General features: G+C 45.1%; 1 protein-coding gene across 1 annotated transcript in view; it reads left to right on the top strand.

Moving 5' to 3' along the window:
- Positions 1–13,810, top strand: part of PHKA2 (phosphorylase kinase regulatory subunit alpha 2) — a 92,000-nt gene that overhangs the window by 36,027 nt on the left and 42,163 nt on the right. The window contains exons 6-11 of the mRNA XM_025372242.1: positions 3,063–3,143; positions 4,726–4,824; positions 8,260–8,406; positions 9,886–9,939; positions 10,861–10,983; positions 13,433–13,528. Of these exons, the coding sequence (XP_025228027.1) occupies positions 3,063–3,143; positions 4,726–4,824; positions 8,260–8,406; positions 9,886–9,939; positions 10,861–10,983; positions 13,433–13,528 (600 nt within the window). The remainder of the gene's footprint in view (positions 1–3,062; positions 3,144–4,725; positions 4,825–8,259; positions 8,407–9,885; positions 9,940–10,860; positions 10,984–13,432; positions 13,529–13,810) is intronic.

The raw sequence follows: 13,810 nt of genomic DNA, 5'->3' as shown, positions 1-13,810 counted from the left end.
AGCTACCACTTAGGAGTAAGAACATACGATATTTGGTTTTCCGTTCCTGAGTTACTTCACTTAGAGTAATAGTCTCCAGTCTCATCCAGGTCGTTGCGAATGCCATTAATTTATTCCTTTTTATGGCTGAGTAGTATTCCATCATATATATACCACAGCTTCTTTAAATACTTGTTGACTGACGGGCCTTTGGTTGGTTCCATGTTTTTGCTGTTATAAACATGCATGTGCAAGTGTTTTTTTTCATATAACGACTTCTTTTCCTCTGGGTAGCTACCCAGGAGTGGAATTACTGGATTAAATGGTAGTTCCCATTATGCTTGTTTGAAATAAGATCCTAAAATGTCCTGCAGGATGCCTATGTGCTGGCTTGAGTTGGGGCTAAAGAGGTAGCAGCATTAGCACCTTGGTGGGAGCTGGAGTGCCACGAGCATCACCCCAAACCGGGCCACAGGTAGAGGGGCTCAAGCCAGGCAGAGCCCCAACCTGGGCCAGATTTGCTGAGTATAAATGTATATAAACCCCCTTTCCTCCGAGCTTCTGTCTGGTTTGGAAGGCAAAGCCTGAGGCACCTTTACACAACAACCCCAGTGTGTAAAGCTATCAGGGAAGGAGGGAAAAGGTAAAGGTTGGCTTTTAAAAAAGCCACTATGGTCTAAAAGAAGGTCAGCAAAGGTTTTCTGTAAAGGGCCAGAGAGTAAATATGTTTGGCTCTACAGGCCCTAGGGTCTCTGTCACAGCTACTTGGCTCTGCCTTTGTAGCATGAAAGCAGCCATAGACCACATGTAAACAAATGAGCATGGCTGTGTCCCAGACAGACTTTGCAAAAATAAGCGGGAAACTCCATTTGGTCCAAACACTAGATGGAGTTCGCTGACCTCAGGTCTAAAGCAGTGATTCCCAACGAGAGGCAATCTTGCCCTCCCAGGAGACATTTGGTGACATCTGGAGACATTTTTGGTTGTCGCTCCTGGTCAGTAGGTGTTCCTGGCATCTAGTGAGCCAAGACTAGGACTGCTGCTAGGCATCCTACAATGCACAGGCCCGCCCCCCACGGCTTAGATTACCTGGCTCGAAATGGAGTAGTGCTGAAGTTGACAAACCTTGGTCTGAAGAAACTTGAGAAGTCTTTGTGGAAAGGGTGGGCATTGAGTTGGACCTTGGAAGCTGAGCAGAGTCTAGATCAGCAGAAGGGAGGAGATAGGGAGTTTGGGTACAGGAATAGCTTGTGCAGTCCCAGAGGCAGGAACAGGCTCTGAGTGCGGCTGGGTGGGCTAGGGGGTGCTTGAGGAAAAGGGTACAGAGTAAAGGAGTAGACTTAGGGGGAAAGCTGACATTGGAAAAGAGTAGAACGTAAGTGGATCTTGTGTTCCACTCTCAGCTTGTGGGTGTGTCTGAGGAGGCCAGATCATGGGGCATGTGGACATCCAGAGAGAGAGAGGTGAATGTGATCCACTAGGAAATACACCATTTGTCATTTTAGACCCTGAAGCAAGGGAAAGCAGCAATCAGAGCAGTTTTTGAGGATAAATCACCCAGTGCCAGGGTTGGAGGAAAGGTGGGTTGGGCCACAGGAAGGCGCAGATGAGAGGAGTGCTCAAGGAAAGAAGCCCAGGCTCAGTCACCAGGCATGCTCAGCGGGGAAGTTGCTCTAGGATGCCTGAGTCTCAGTCTCCACATTTTGAAAATGCTCTGGCCAGGCATGGTGGCTCACACCTGTAATCCCAGCACTTTTGGAGGCCGGGACAGGTGGATCACCTGAGGTCAGGAGTTTGAGACCAGCCTGACCAGTATGGCAAAACTCCGTCTCTACTAAAAATACAAAAAGTAGCCAGGTGTGGTGGTGTGCGCCTGTAATCCCAGCTACTCGGGAGGCTGAGGCAGGAGAATTGCTTGAACCTGGGAGGTGGAGGTTGCAGCGAGCTGAGACCACGCCACTGCACTCCAGCCTGAGCAACAGAGCCAGACTCCGTCTCAAAAAAAAAAAAAAAGAAAAGAAAAAAGAAAATATTCCTTTTTGGAGATAAAAAAATAAAGACTGAAATGTTGGCATCAGTCCTGTGTAAGTTGGGTGGTCAGCTTTCAGTAGTACACACAGCATTGTTTAAAATAGCATCCCATAGCCGGGCGTGGTGGCTCAAGCCTGTAATCCCAGCACTTTGGGAGGCCAAGACGGGCGGATCACGAGGTCAGGAGATCGAGACCATCCTGGCTAACACGGTGAAACCCCGTCTCTACTAAAAAATACAAAAAACTAGCCGAACGAGGTGACGGGCACCTGTAGTCCCAGCTACTCGGGAGGCTGAGGCAGGAGAATGGCGTAAACCCAGGAGGCGGAGCTTGCAGTGAGCTGAGATCCGGCCACTGCAGTCCAACCTGGGCGACAGAGCGAGACTCCGTCTCAAAAAATAAAAATAAAAAAATAAAATAGCATCCCATATGTGGATTTTTTAATGAGAATATGAATTATACGTTAGGTACACATGTATCAAGTTCTCTGGGTGCCAGCATTCTGAGTCAATCCCTAGTAATTGGTTTGTAAATACCACGTAGGTTCAGTGTTCTGTGTCTCAGTTGTGACTTTGGCTCCAGTTACTTGCTGAGCATTTTTTCCCCAAGAGGTAATGCTAAAAATAGGTACTAAATTATTTTAATTGCTTTTGCTGGCTTCGACTAGTTATGACCCATGTGCTAAAGTTTCTGTATTCCATCTTACAACATAAGTTCAAAGGCATCGACTAAATAGAGGCAGCATTTTATTCGATCTTAAGAAGATAAAATATTTTGTTCTCCATACATCCAGAGTTTCTTACAAATGAATACCTTCTAGAAATAAGAAATTTGAGAGTGTTGTGGCATGCACTTTTGTCCCACTTGAGTATTTTCTTCTAAAATTCTGCACAGAGGTCTCATGAACTGAAATCGAGGAAGAACACAGTATGAGTCTACAAAGCCTCCGAGAAGATCCACTTATGTTTCAAAAGGAACATGAAGCATTTTTCCCATAGCACTTCTCATATACCTCTTTCTCCCCTCTGATTCCCACCTTTTTCTCCCCCAGGATTATGGAATGTGGGAGCGTGGAGATAAGACTAATCAGGGCATCCCGGAATTGAATGCAAGCTCCGTAGGAATGGCCAAGGTGACGGTCGTCCTGTTTGTTCTTCCTTCTGCACGTTTTTACTGCTTTGATTTGGTTCCCTTCATCAGGAATTTGGATTTAATCTGATTAGCATATTTTTCAAAAGTCAACAGCAAGTATGTGAAATTCAAGTGGCACAGGTACCCCAGCCACCTGAAATTCTAGGTAAAGAAGGTAGGTTTCCAATGCTGAAATCTGCCCGTGGCAGAAAGTAAGAGTGATCCGTCCTGGTTAGCTGCTGCCATCACCCACAGGTCTAAGCTCTTGCTGTTGTTTAAGAAGCTGCATGTGTGATGTCCGGTCTTCTTTTCTGGGTCTCAGAGAGGACTGGAGAATATCACCACTTTGTAGGTTGGACTCACAAGTTCAAAAGTCTGCAAGGTCAGTCAAATAACAATACGAAGTGAAACTAGCCAGACAGCAAGATGGGGGTCAGAGGAGGTATTGGGGACATTAGGAAACTTTCCCTGAAGGTACTCCAATTCAAACTCATTTAAAATACTCTTAGGCCGGGCGCGGTGGCTCAAGCCTGTAATCCCAGCACTTTGGGAGGCCGAGACGGGCGGATCACAAGGTCAGGAGATCGAGACCATCCTGGCTAACACGGCGAAACCCCGTCTCTACTAAAAACACAAAAAATTAGCCGGGCGAGGTGGCGGCGCCTGTGGTCCCAGCTACTCGGGAGGCTGAGGCAGGAGAATAGCGGGAACCCGGGAGGCGGAGCTTGCAGTGAGCTGAGATCTGGCCACTGCACTCCAGCCTGGGCGACAGAGCAAGACTCCGTCTCAAAAAAAAAATAAATAAATAAAATAAAATAAAATAAAATAAAATACTCTTCAAGCCAAACAAAACACACCTGTGGGGCAGATTCAATCTGTGGGCCACAGTTTGCTTCTCTTGCCATAGACATATAGTGTGCCTCCCTCCCTCCTCCAGAATGAAGTGTATTTTTTGGACAGAGTAGAGCCTCCAGGGCTATAATTTTTAAAGCAACAAAAATTATGCTCTGTTGAAGTAAACAGAAAATGTACTTATTACTAAAAGAATTAACTTTCTGAAGTGCCAGATGTTTGAAGTTAACTGTTAAAACATGTGAGAGAAAAGACGACCATGAATTTAGTGCACACACACACACAACGTTATGAACTTGTTAATTCATTTTTTGGTAGAACACTAACTTCACTTTGGAAAATGTTTTTCTGTTTTCTCTTTCTTGTTTCCATAATGAGCAGCAATGTACAGGAGAGCTCTGATCCACTGAAAATAAGAATAGGGCCAGGCACAGTGGCTCACGCCTGTGATCCCAGCACTTTGGGAGGCTGAGATGGGAGGATCACCTGAGTCCAGGAGTTTAAGACCAGCCCTGGCAAAATGTGAAGACCCTGTCTCTAAAAAAAAAAAAAAAAAAAAAAAAAAAAAAAAAAGACTAGAACGTGACTACAGGAGTTTAGCTGGATTTTAAAAATGTGTTTTGTTACCTTTGGGAAAACATGTATACTAGATTGCTTAATGAAAAAGGAGTGCGAGATACTGGAGTGTATGTTTATTAGAAAGAAAAAGTAACTCATACCTGTGTTTGTAGGCAGCTCTTGAGGCAATTGATGAACTGGACCTTTTTGGAGCCCATGGAGGACGCAAGTCAGTGATTCATGTTCTGCCGGATGAGGTTGAGCACTGCCAGGTAATAGCCTCTTGCATTTCAGAGAGCAGGGAAGGAGAGTCCGGGCATGGAAGGCCTGGGATGCAGTGCAGATTCCCCACCTTGCTGGCTTGGTGATACTTTGCTTCTTTGAGCTTCAGTTTTCTCACCCATAAAATGGGCATCCTGGGACCCTCTCCTCTGGCCTCACAAGGTAGTTGTAAGAATCAGTCAACTTAGTCTGTCTAAGCACTTTATAAACCAGAAAAGTGTAAGACACCATGATGCTGTAGAGATGGAATCAGCAATCCAAGCAGCCTTGTTTTGCAAGAGGCAAATGTTTTATGTGTTTTGAGCACATAGGTGGTTTTCTTTCAGGTTTATTTCACAGTGCCCCCAAATTGAATGATGAGCTAGTTCACTTGGGGGCGGGGGGGTGGGGATGAGTGCAATAGGAAGTGGAGAAGAAATGAGATGGGAAATTAGTACAACCTCTGAAATACAGGTCAGAGAAAGGAGTGATCTAATACAGATTGGGGGATTCTATTGAGCAGAGTGCAAGTCATCAATTGCTAGGCCCTCAGCACACTCTTATTTAGTCGGAGCCCACTGTGTGCCAAGTATGCTGCTGGGGCTAAAGAGGGTCAGATACATAAAGACTTGTGAATGGAGAGCTTTTGGTAGAAGTTTGTGTTTCCAGGCAGAGAAACCCTAGGGAAGAGTGAGTTACAGAACAGGGCCCTGGGCTCAGTTGGCTATAGAAAAGAAACCTTTATTCTGAAGCTGAAGGGTTCCACCCATCTTGACCCTATCTTCCAGCTCACTCAATTTTTCCCCTTTAGGTAGTCCTGGTATTTCTTGGGGTATAATCTATCTTTTTTTTTTTTTTTTTTTAAGAGGAGGTCTTACTCTATCGCCTAGGCTGGAGTGCAGTGGTGCAATCATAGCTCCCTATAACCTCAAACTACTGGGCTCAAGCAGTCCTCCTGCCTTAGCTTCCCAAGTAGCTGGGACTACAGGCATGTGTCACCCACATCCAGCTAATTTTTTTTCTAATTTTTTTGTAAGGACAGGGTCTCGCTCTGTTGCCCAGGCTGTTCTCCAACTCCTGGCCTCAAGTGATCTTTCCACCTCAGCCTCCCAAAGCTCTGGGGTTGCAGGCATGAGCCACTGTGCCTGGACGTGGTGTGCATCTTAATAGATGTGTAATCCAGTGGAAATGCATGAGCTTTGCAGCCAGCTGGGCCTGAGTTAGATTCCTAGTTCTGTCACTTACTAGCTGCTCGAAGTCTCAAGGTCCTCAGGTGTGAATTGGACATGGTACCCTAAGTCCTTCTTTGTTGCGGGAAGTCAGGGACCCCGAACAGAGGGACTGGCTGAAGCCGCGGCAGAAGAACATAAATTGTGAAGATTTCATGGACATTTATTAGTTCCCAAAATTAATACTTTTATAATTTCTTTTTTTTTTTTTTTTTTTTTGAGACGGAGTCTCGCTCTGTCACCCAGGCTGGAGTGCAGTGGCCGGATCTCAGCTCACTGCAAGCTCCGCCTCCCGGGTTCACGCCATTCTCCTGCCTCAGCCTCCGGAGTAGCTGGGACTACAGGTGCCCGCCGGCACGCCCGGCTAATTTTTTTTATTTTTAGTAGAGACGGGGTTTCACCGTGTTAGCCAGGATGGTCTCGATCTCCTGACCTCGTGATCCGCCCGTCTCGGCCTCCCAAAGTGCTGGGATTACAGGCTTGAGCCACCGCGCCCGGCCTACTTTTATAATTTCTTACGCCTATCTTTACTGCAATCTCTAAACATAAATTGTGAAGATTTCATGGACACTTATCACTTTCCCAACCAATACCCTTGTGATTTCCTATGCCTGTCTTGTCTTTAATCTCTTAATCCTGTCATCTTCTTTGTGAGCTGAGGAGGGGATATATGTCGCCTCAAGACCCTGTGATGATTGCGTTAACTGCACAAATTGTTTGGAGAGCATGTATATTTGAACAATACGAAATCTGGGCATCTTGAAAAAGAACAGGATAACAGTGATGTTCAGGGAACAAGGGAGGTAACCTTGAACTGGCCGCCGGTGAGCCGGATGGAACAGAGCCATATTTCTCTTCTTTCAAATGCAAATAGGAGAAATATCGCTGAATTCTTTTTCTCAGCAAGGAACATCCCTGAGAAAGAGAATGCACCCTGAGGGTAGGTCTATGAACGGCCCCCTTGGAGGTGTCCATCTTTTATGGTGGAAACCAAAGGGATGAAATAAGCCCCTGTCTCCTGTAGCGCTCCCAGGCTTATTAGGATGAGGAAATTCCCGCCTAATAAATTGTGGTCAGACAGGTTGTCTGCTCTCAAACCCTGTTTCCTGATAAGATGTTATCAATGATAATGCCTACCCGAAACTCATTAGCAATTTTAATTTCGCCCCATCCTGTGGTCCTGTGATCTCGCCCTGCCTCCACTTGCTTTGTGATATTCTTTTACCTTGTGAAGCATGTGATCTCTGTGACCCACACCCTATTCGTGCACTCCCTCCCCTTTTGAAAATCACTAATAAAAACTTGCTGGTTTTACGGCTAGGGAGCATCACGGAACCTGCCAACGTGTGATGTCTCCTGCGGACACCCAGCTTTAAAATTTCTGTCTCTTGTACTCTTTCCCTTTATTTCTCAAACCAGCCAAGACGCCTAGGAAATAGAAAAGAAGCCACGATAAATATCGGGGGTGGGGTTTCCCCAATACTTCTTCATGTGAAAGATTCAATGAGCTTATGTTTGCAGGGGTCTAGCCCCATGTCTGTACATGTTAGATCTCAGTGTTAACACCTTCCTTTCCCAAACTTTTCCTGATAATTTCAACTCCTTTCCAAGTTTCCGGCACCTAATCCAGCCACTTACTTATAATTGAGGCCATATTATAGTGCCTCTAAGTAACCCTAGAAAGATTCTAGGACTAAACTACTTCTGTGGTTTACCATTTTGTCTGAGTGTTCATGAGATCTTCTGGATTTGACTCCTCCTTTAAGTGGTTTCTGGGTCACCCAGTCCAACTGGTCACATTCCACAGAAGCCAGACATTTCTCCAAGCTGGCCACGTGTATGTGTTCTTTTCTGGTCTCTGTCTTCATAGCCAAGACACCTTAGCCTACTGACACAGGTGGCTCTATAGTTCCTCCCCTACATGTCCTAAAGGTCTGGCAAAGTCATCACTGCACGGAAGGAAGGGAGACAAGCAGTTTGCAGCACGGGCTCCAGACGGTACCATGCTCTCCCCAAGCCCTGACTTCTCGCCTGAGGAATAGGAATCATTGGCTGGGTATACAGGGTTGGCCAGCAGGGGCCATGTTGGTAGGACAAAGCTTTACTCAAAATTGGCAACCGTATTTGAATGTTCCCTTGGGGCTGAGCACATGGTCCCTAGATACTGCGCCTATTAGTGCATCTCCAGATTAAACCACCTCTTTGTTTTTCATTCAGTCTATTCTGTTCTCCATGCTGCCAAGAGCATCGACATCTAAAGAAATTGATGCTGGACTTCTTTCCATTATTTCCTTCCCGGCCTTTGCAGTGGAAGATGTAAACCTCGTAAATGTGACCAAAAATGAAATTATTTCTAAGCTCCAGGTAAGCATTAGCCATGCTGGTGCCCTTCTGTCCTGTGTGATGCACATGGAGCAGCTCACCCATGCCTCAGTTCCCCATGAGGTTAATTGCTTGATTTAGCTAAGCAGATGCATAAAGTGTTCAAAGCTGAGTCTACAGGCAAGAAAACAAAGTCTCCGACTGATTTAGTGGCTTAGTTCTCTCCTTGAGTAGTAGAACTGGCACTCAAGCAGGCACCTTTGAACCCCAGTTTGTACCAGTACCATACTTCTAAGGCAGAGCTGCTTAACCCTTTAGAAGTCACAGACAGTGTATAGAGTCACTGCCAGAAAAAAAAAAATGCATATGTCCCAATATCCTCAAACTTTACACACAATTTCAGTGGACTTGCCAATCCCAAAGTTACCTTCAGGTTAAAAAAATCCCTGTTTTGAGGTGAAATGCAGTAACCATGATACACTAAACTGAGAATATTAAATACTCCAGCCAGTTGAAACTGTCGGTAAAATTATCAAACAATGTAAGTTTCCCTAAGCTGAAATCTGCAGGTTGATTGTCCTATTTAGGTTCCATGAAAAATGCTTTTGTCCTTTGGAGTCCCTATGTCTCCAATCATATTCCCAAAAGAAAGCAGCTGTCTCAGTCAGGGTTCAGTGGGAAAAAGGGAACCCCTTTACGTAGTTGAAGTAGGAAGGGAATGAATGCAGGGAATGAAGTGTTTACAAGAAGAGCGGGTTCTAGGCTGAGCCTCTTGGGATGACTCCCAGGACAGTGCAGTGCTGGTCGCTAGGGCTAGGGACCTAGTTGCTTCCAGTACCCTTGCGAGAGCCACATCTGCTGTAGCAGCTTCCACATACTTACAGAACTGGAGAATGGACTCCCAAAGCTGCGATTTATGGATTAGGGGGTTCAGATTAAGAGACTGCTACGCCTGCCCTCCTTTCTTAGCATCCAGGAAGCTGGGACAGAACCCTGGAGCCTGCAGCCCAAAACCAGCAGCGACAGTCCTAAGCATAGGAAGCCACCCCCCTCCGTTTCTGCTAACCTTTGTGGAGGTGCATCTGACCTTAGAGCCTCCTCTGCAGCCAAAGCCTAACTTCCAGGATCCTGGGGAATGTCCTTTTAGCTTTCCAATCTTGCAGGTAGGAGCAAACCAATCCAAGTATCTGCCTTGATGGCTTTTCTAAATAGGGTCCTTTTAGGTCTCTGTGTAATACAGTAAATCAGAAGGAAGGCATGGTTGTTCACTGAACTCTTGGTAATCACTCTTGCAGCCCTGATACTCCAATGGAATGTTTTGGCGTTCCCTTCCAAGTACCGATCAAACCTGAATTGATTTTGCTTATTACTTAAATATATTAATAACTGTACTGGCAGCAAAGAACAGTTAGTATAAAATTCACTACTAAAAGATTCATGGGAAAGAGGGTGCAGGGCTGACTTGAATTAAAACGGCAAAAAAATTCCTCTGAGCTCATCGAATGCACTTTCTCTTATTAGGGGCGTTATGGATGCTGTCGCTTTCTTCGAGATGGTTATAAAACTCCAAGAGAGGTTGTATTTAAATATTGTTTCTTATCCTTCCTCAACTGTTTCATCTCTAAATTGCCACTGTGTTCTCCCTCTATTGATTATAATTATATGTTGGAATATTGGAAAGGGAAGTATTAATTTTGGAGTCAGCAAGCCTGGAGCCAGGCAATAGAATAGTATCTTCAGTAGGGACGGTGAGCTGGTCATTTAAAACCAGCTTATAGGCCAGGTACAGTGGCCTGTAATCGCAACACTTGGGGAGGCTGAGGAGGGAGGATTGCTTGAGCCCAGGAGTTCGAGACCATTCTGGGCAACATAGTGAGACCTTGTCTCTACAAAAAAATAAAATAAACAAAATTAGTGAGACAGGCGTGATGGCATGTACCTGTGGTCCCAGCACCTCAGGAGGCTGAGGTGGTAGGATCACTTGAGCCCAGGAGGTCAAGGCTTCAATGAGCAGAGATCACACCATTGTACTACAGCCTGGGTGACAGAGTGAGACCTTGTCTCAAAAAAATTAAAATTTCTTTAAAATTTTAAAAATAAATAAAACCAGCTTGTAGACAAGGACAACTGGTTCTGTGGCTCACACATTTTTCTTAAAGACCAACTGTGGCCTCCTCCTTGGGTTTCTTTGCCACAGTGACTAATATAATGATATAAATCAGATCATCTGCCAAACTTGGTGGTAGACATATTGCTATTTCTTTGTTAGAGATATAGGAAGCTTTAATATAATAAACTACCAAGGAGTCTTGTGTATGTTTCTGAAATGTTACCATGGCAAACTGCCAAAAACAGCATCTCATTATAGTAAAATCCTACTCATGCCAACCTCAAAGCTGTAAAAATCAGACAAGCATGGGAAACCCAGTGAGGCACGATGGTATTATGTATGTACTCTGACATCACCTTTTAAAAGTTTGACTTATTTGATTCTAGGACCCTAATCGACTGCATTATGATCCCGCTGAACTCAAGCTCTTTGAAAACATTGAATGTGAGTGGCCTGTGTTTTGGACATATTTTATAATAGATGGAGTCTTCAGTGGTGATGCTGTTCAGGTGAGAAAATGCTGGATGTTATGTTGATAATTATTTTCATTTCACTGGTATACTGATTATGATTAGAACATAGGGTTGTGTAAGAATTTAGGTCACTGTTTCAGTTATCTGTTCCCACTCAGCAAACTTTCCCAAAACTGAGTGAATTAAAGCAACAGCTATTTTATTTATTTGCTCATGATTCTGCAATTTGGGCAGAACCCAGCAGGGACAGGTTGTGTCTGCTTTACCTGCTGTCAGCTGGGATGGTTCCATGGAAGTGGAGAATCTATTTCCAAGATGGCCTCACTCACATGGACAATTGATGCTGGCTAGCAGCTGATGCTGGGAGCTCAGCTGTGCTGTTGGCTGAGGCCTTGGTTCTCCTCCACATGGCTAGCTTGGGCTTCTCACAATATTGTAGTCTCTGGGCCATTAGTTTTACATGTTGGTTGTTTTCCCCCCCAGAACACAAAAGCAGAAGCTGCCAAGCTTCCTTAAGTGTTAGGCCCGGAACTGACAAAATGTCACTTTCATCACATTCTGTTGGTAAGGCCATCCCATATTCAAGCGGGAGGGGACTAGACAAGGGCATGAGTACTAGGAGGCATGGTTCACCGGGGTCTAGCAAGAACAGTCCATCACAGACAGGTTTTGCTGTTGCTGTTGTTCTTTCCAGATCAGCCAGTGGTTTGCTGTCTTTAACCCTAGTTTGGGGTGCTCTTGGATAACATCTTACTTCATGTAACAGCCTCCTAACTTGAATCTCAACCTCTGGCCTGGCTCCCTGCTGTTTCCATTCTTCTCACCCATGCCAGAGTGATCTTATTAAAAGGCAAATTAGGTTATGCTACTTCCTTGCTTGAAAGCTTGCTTGCAAACCACTTCGTGTGTTTTGTGGGGTTCCATATGATCTGATCCCTGCTTTCACCCCTTTAGCCTCATTTCTTAGTGCTGCTTTCTTGAGTTCTGTGATCCAAGCACACTGAAGTCCTTTCAGTCCTTCAAACAGGCCATGTGCCCTCCTCTCTTCTCAAAGGCCTAGGACATTCTTTTCTTCCCCAATTGCCCCTCCCCCTTCCCTTGGTTCAATGTGTGTCTTGTTTCAGAAAGCTTTCTCTGACCCTAAAAGCTGGGGCAGGTGCCCCTGCGCCCCACAACTATAACAGCATGGGTCACACTATGTTGTATCTCCCACTTACCTGTCAAAGGACCCTGGTAGAGGCCATCTCTCTCTCCAGTTCACGGGTATAGTCCCTGTGCCTAGTAAACATTTGCTGATGCAACACTCATTTGTTCAAGACCTGCCTGTTTAGCTTCTACTTGGTACCATGCTTTGTGCTGAGCCCTGAGCATACTTCGTTGAACAGAACTGACCTGGCCTTGTGAAGCTTACATGGATGACTGACATCACAGATGCTTTGCCATTTTTTCAGCTGGTTCTGATCACGTTTGGTGGGAGTGGGGATACGCAATCAGAGATCCATTTTAGCTCTTGAAAGCTCTCCTCAGGAATGCTGGGGGGCTTCAGAACCAGCAGTCAGCTGGAAATGTTAATATTTCCCCACTGTTGATGCTTTCTCTCAGGCTTCAGTGATTATCTTAGGTTTTCTGTCATTTTATCCCAGAATTGAAAGATCTCAAAAGAATTGACTTAGAATTTCAATTGTGAATAGGCTTAACAATGATGGGGGAAGAAAACTCAGGAGAGGAAAATGACTGTGTTCAGCATCTTGTTGATTAAGCCTCGTGAAATCTACTGCCCTACTACACCTTTGCTGTCTCTCACACTTGTTGCCCAATGACATTTTTAATATGGGGTCAACTTTTTTAGTGCCCACACATGAGTGAGAACATGCAGCATCTTTCTGTGCCTGGCCTATTTCACTTAACACAATGACCTCCAATTCCATCCATGTTACTGCAAATGACAGAATGTTATTCTTTTCTTATGGCTGAATAGTCATGAATGCCTCTTAAGTAGAAAACTTACCAAGAGATGGAAATGGGATACACTGCTTAAGATACAGCTTCCCCCACAAGAAGTTTATAATCCAGTTGCTGAGACAAAATTTAAATATATGAGGGGTTAAGAATGAAATAATTACATGATAGATTAAAGACAGAACATGAAGGACATCTGACACACGGTGTAGATATGACTACTAGAGGAATTTTGGGGAAGAAACAGCTACTGCATGATGGGTGCTCTGTCTCTCTTTCTGGAAGCGTGACAGGCAGGGCTGAGCTTAGACACACTCCTGAGAGGAACAGCCGATCGTGTTTAGCTCCTCCTAACACTGTAAGTGGGCCTCCTGCACTCCTGGAGCTGAGGGTATTTGTGCATTTATTTGCCCTGTATCTGAACTCTAATCTGTTGCCATGAGAGCTTTTTTTCTATGTTGCACTGCTGTTACAGCATTCATGACCAGACCTCCTTCCTGCCATGGATGATGGGGCTGTTTTCCAGGTCCAAGAGTACCGAGAGGCCCTGGAGGGAATACTCATCAGAGGCAAGAATGGGATCCGCCTGGTGCCGGAACTCTACGCTGTCCCGCCTAACAAGGTAACCCAGTGGCAGGGGGGGGGGCCCTTTGCACTGCTTATCTAGAAATAAGTGACTCACTGCTTGGCCTGTTGGTATTCTTTATCCCCTTTTTCGATCTAATGAATACTTTTTCTCCAAACGTGGTTTCAGAAGCCTTAGGTAGGCTGGGCACGGTGGCTCACGCCTGTAATCCCAGCACTTTGAGAGGCTGAGGTGGGTGGATTACTTGTGGTCAGGAGTTTGAGACCAGCCTGGCTGACATGGCGAAACTCCATCCCTACTAAAAAAAAAAAAAAAAAA

Source organism: Theropithecus gelada, chromosome X (genome assembly GCF_003255815.1).
Source record: "Theropithecus gelada isolate Dixy chromosome X, Tgel_1.0, whole genome shotgun sequence".
NCBI classification, from domain to species: Eukaryota; Metazoa; Chordata; class Mammalia; order Primates; family Cercopithecidae; genus Theropithecus; species Theropithecus gelada.
The sequence above is the reverse complement of the archived record's forward strand: the minus strand, read 5'-3'. Positions and strand labels throughout refer to the sequence as shown.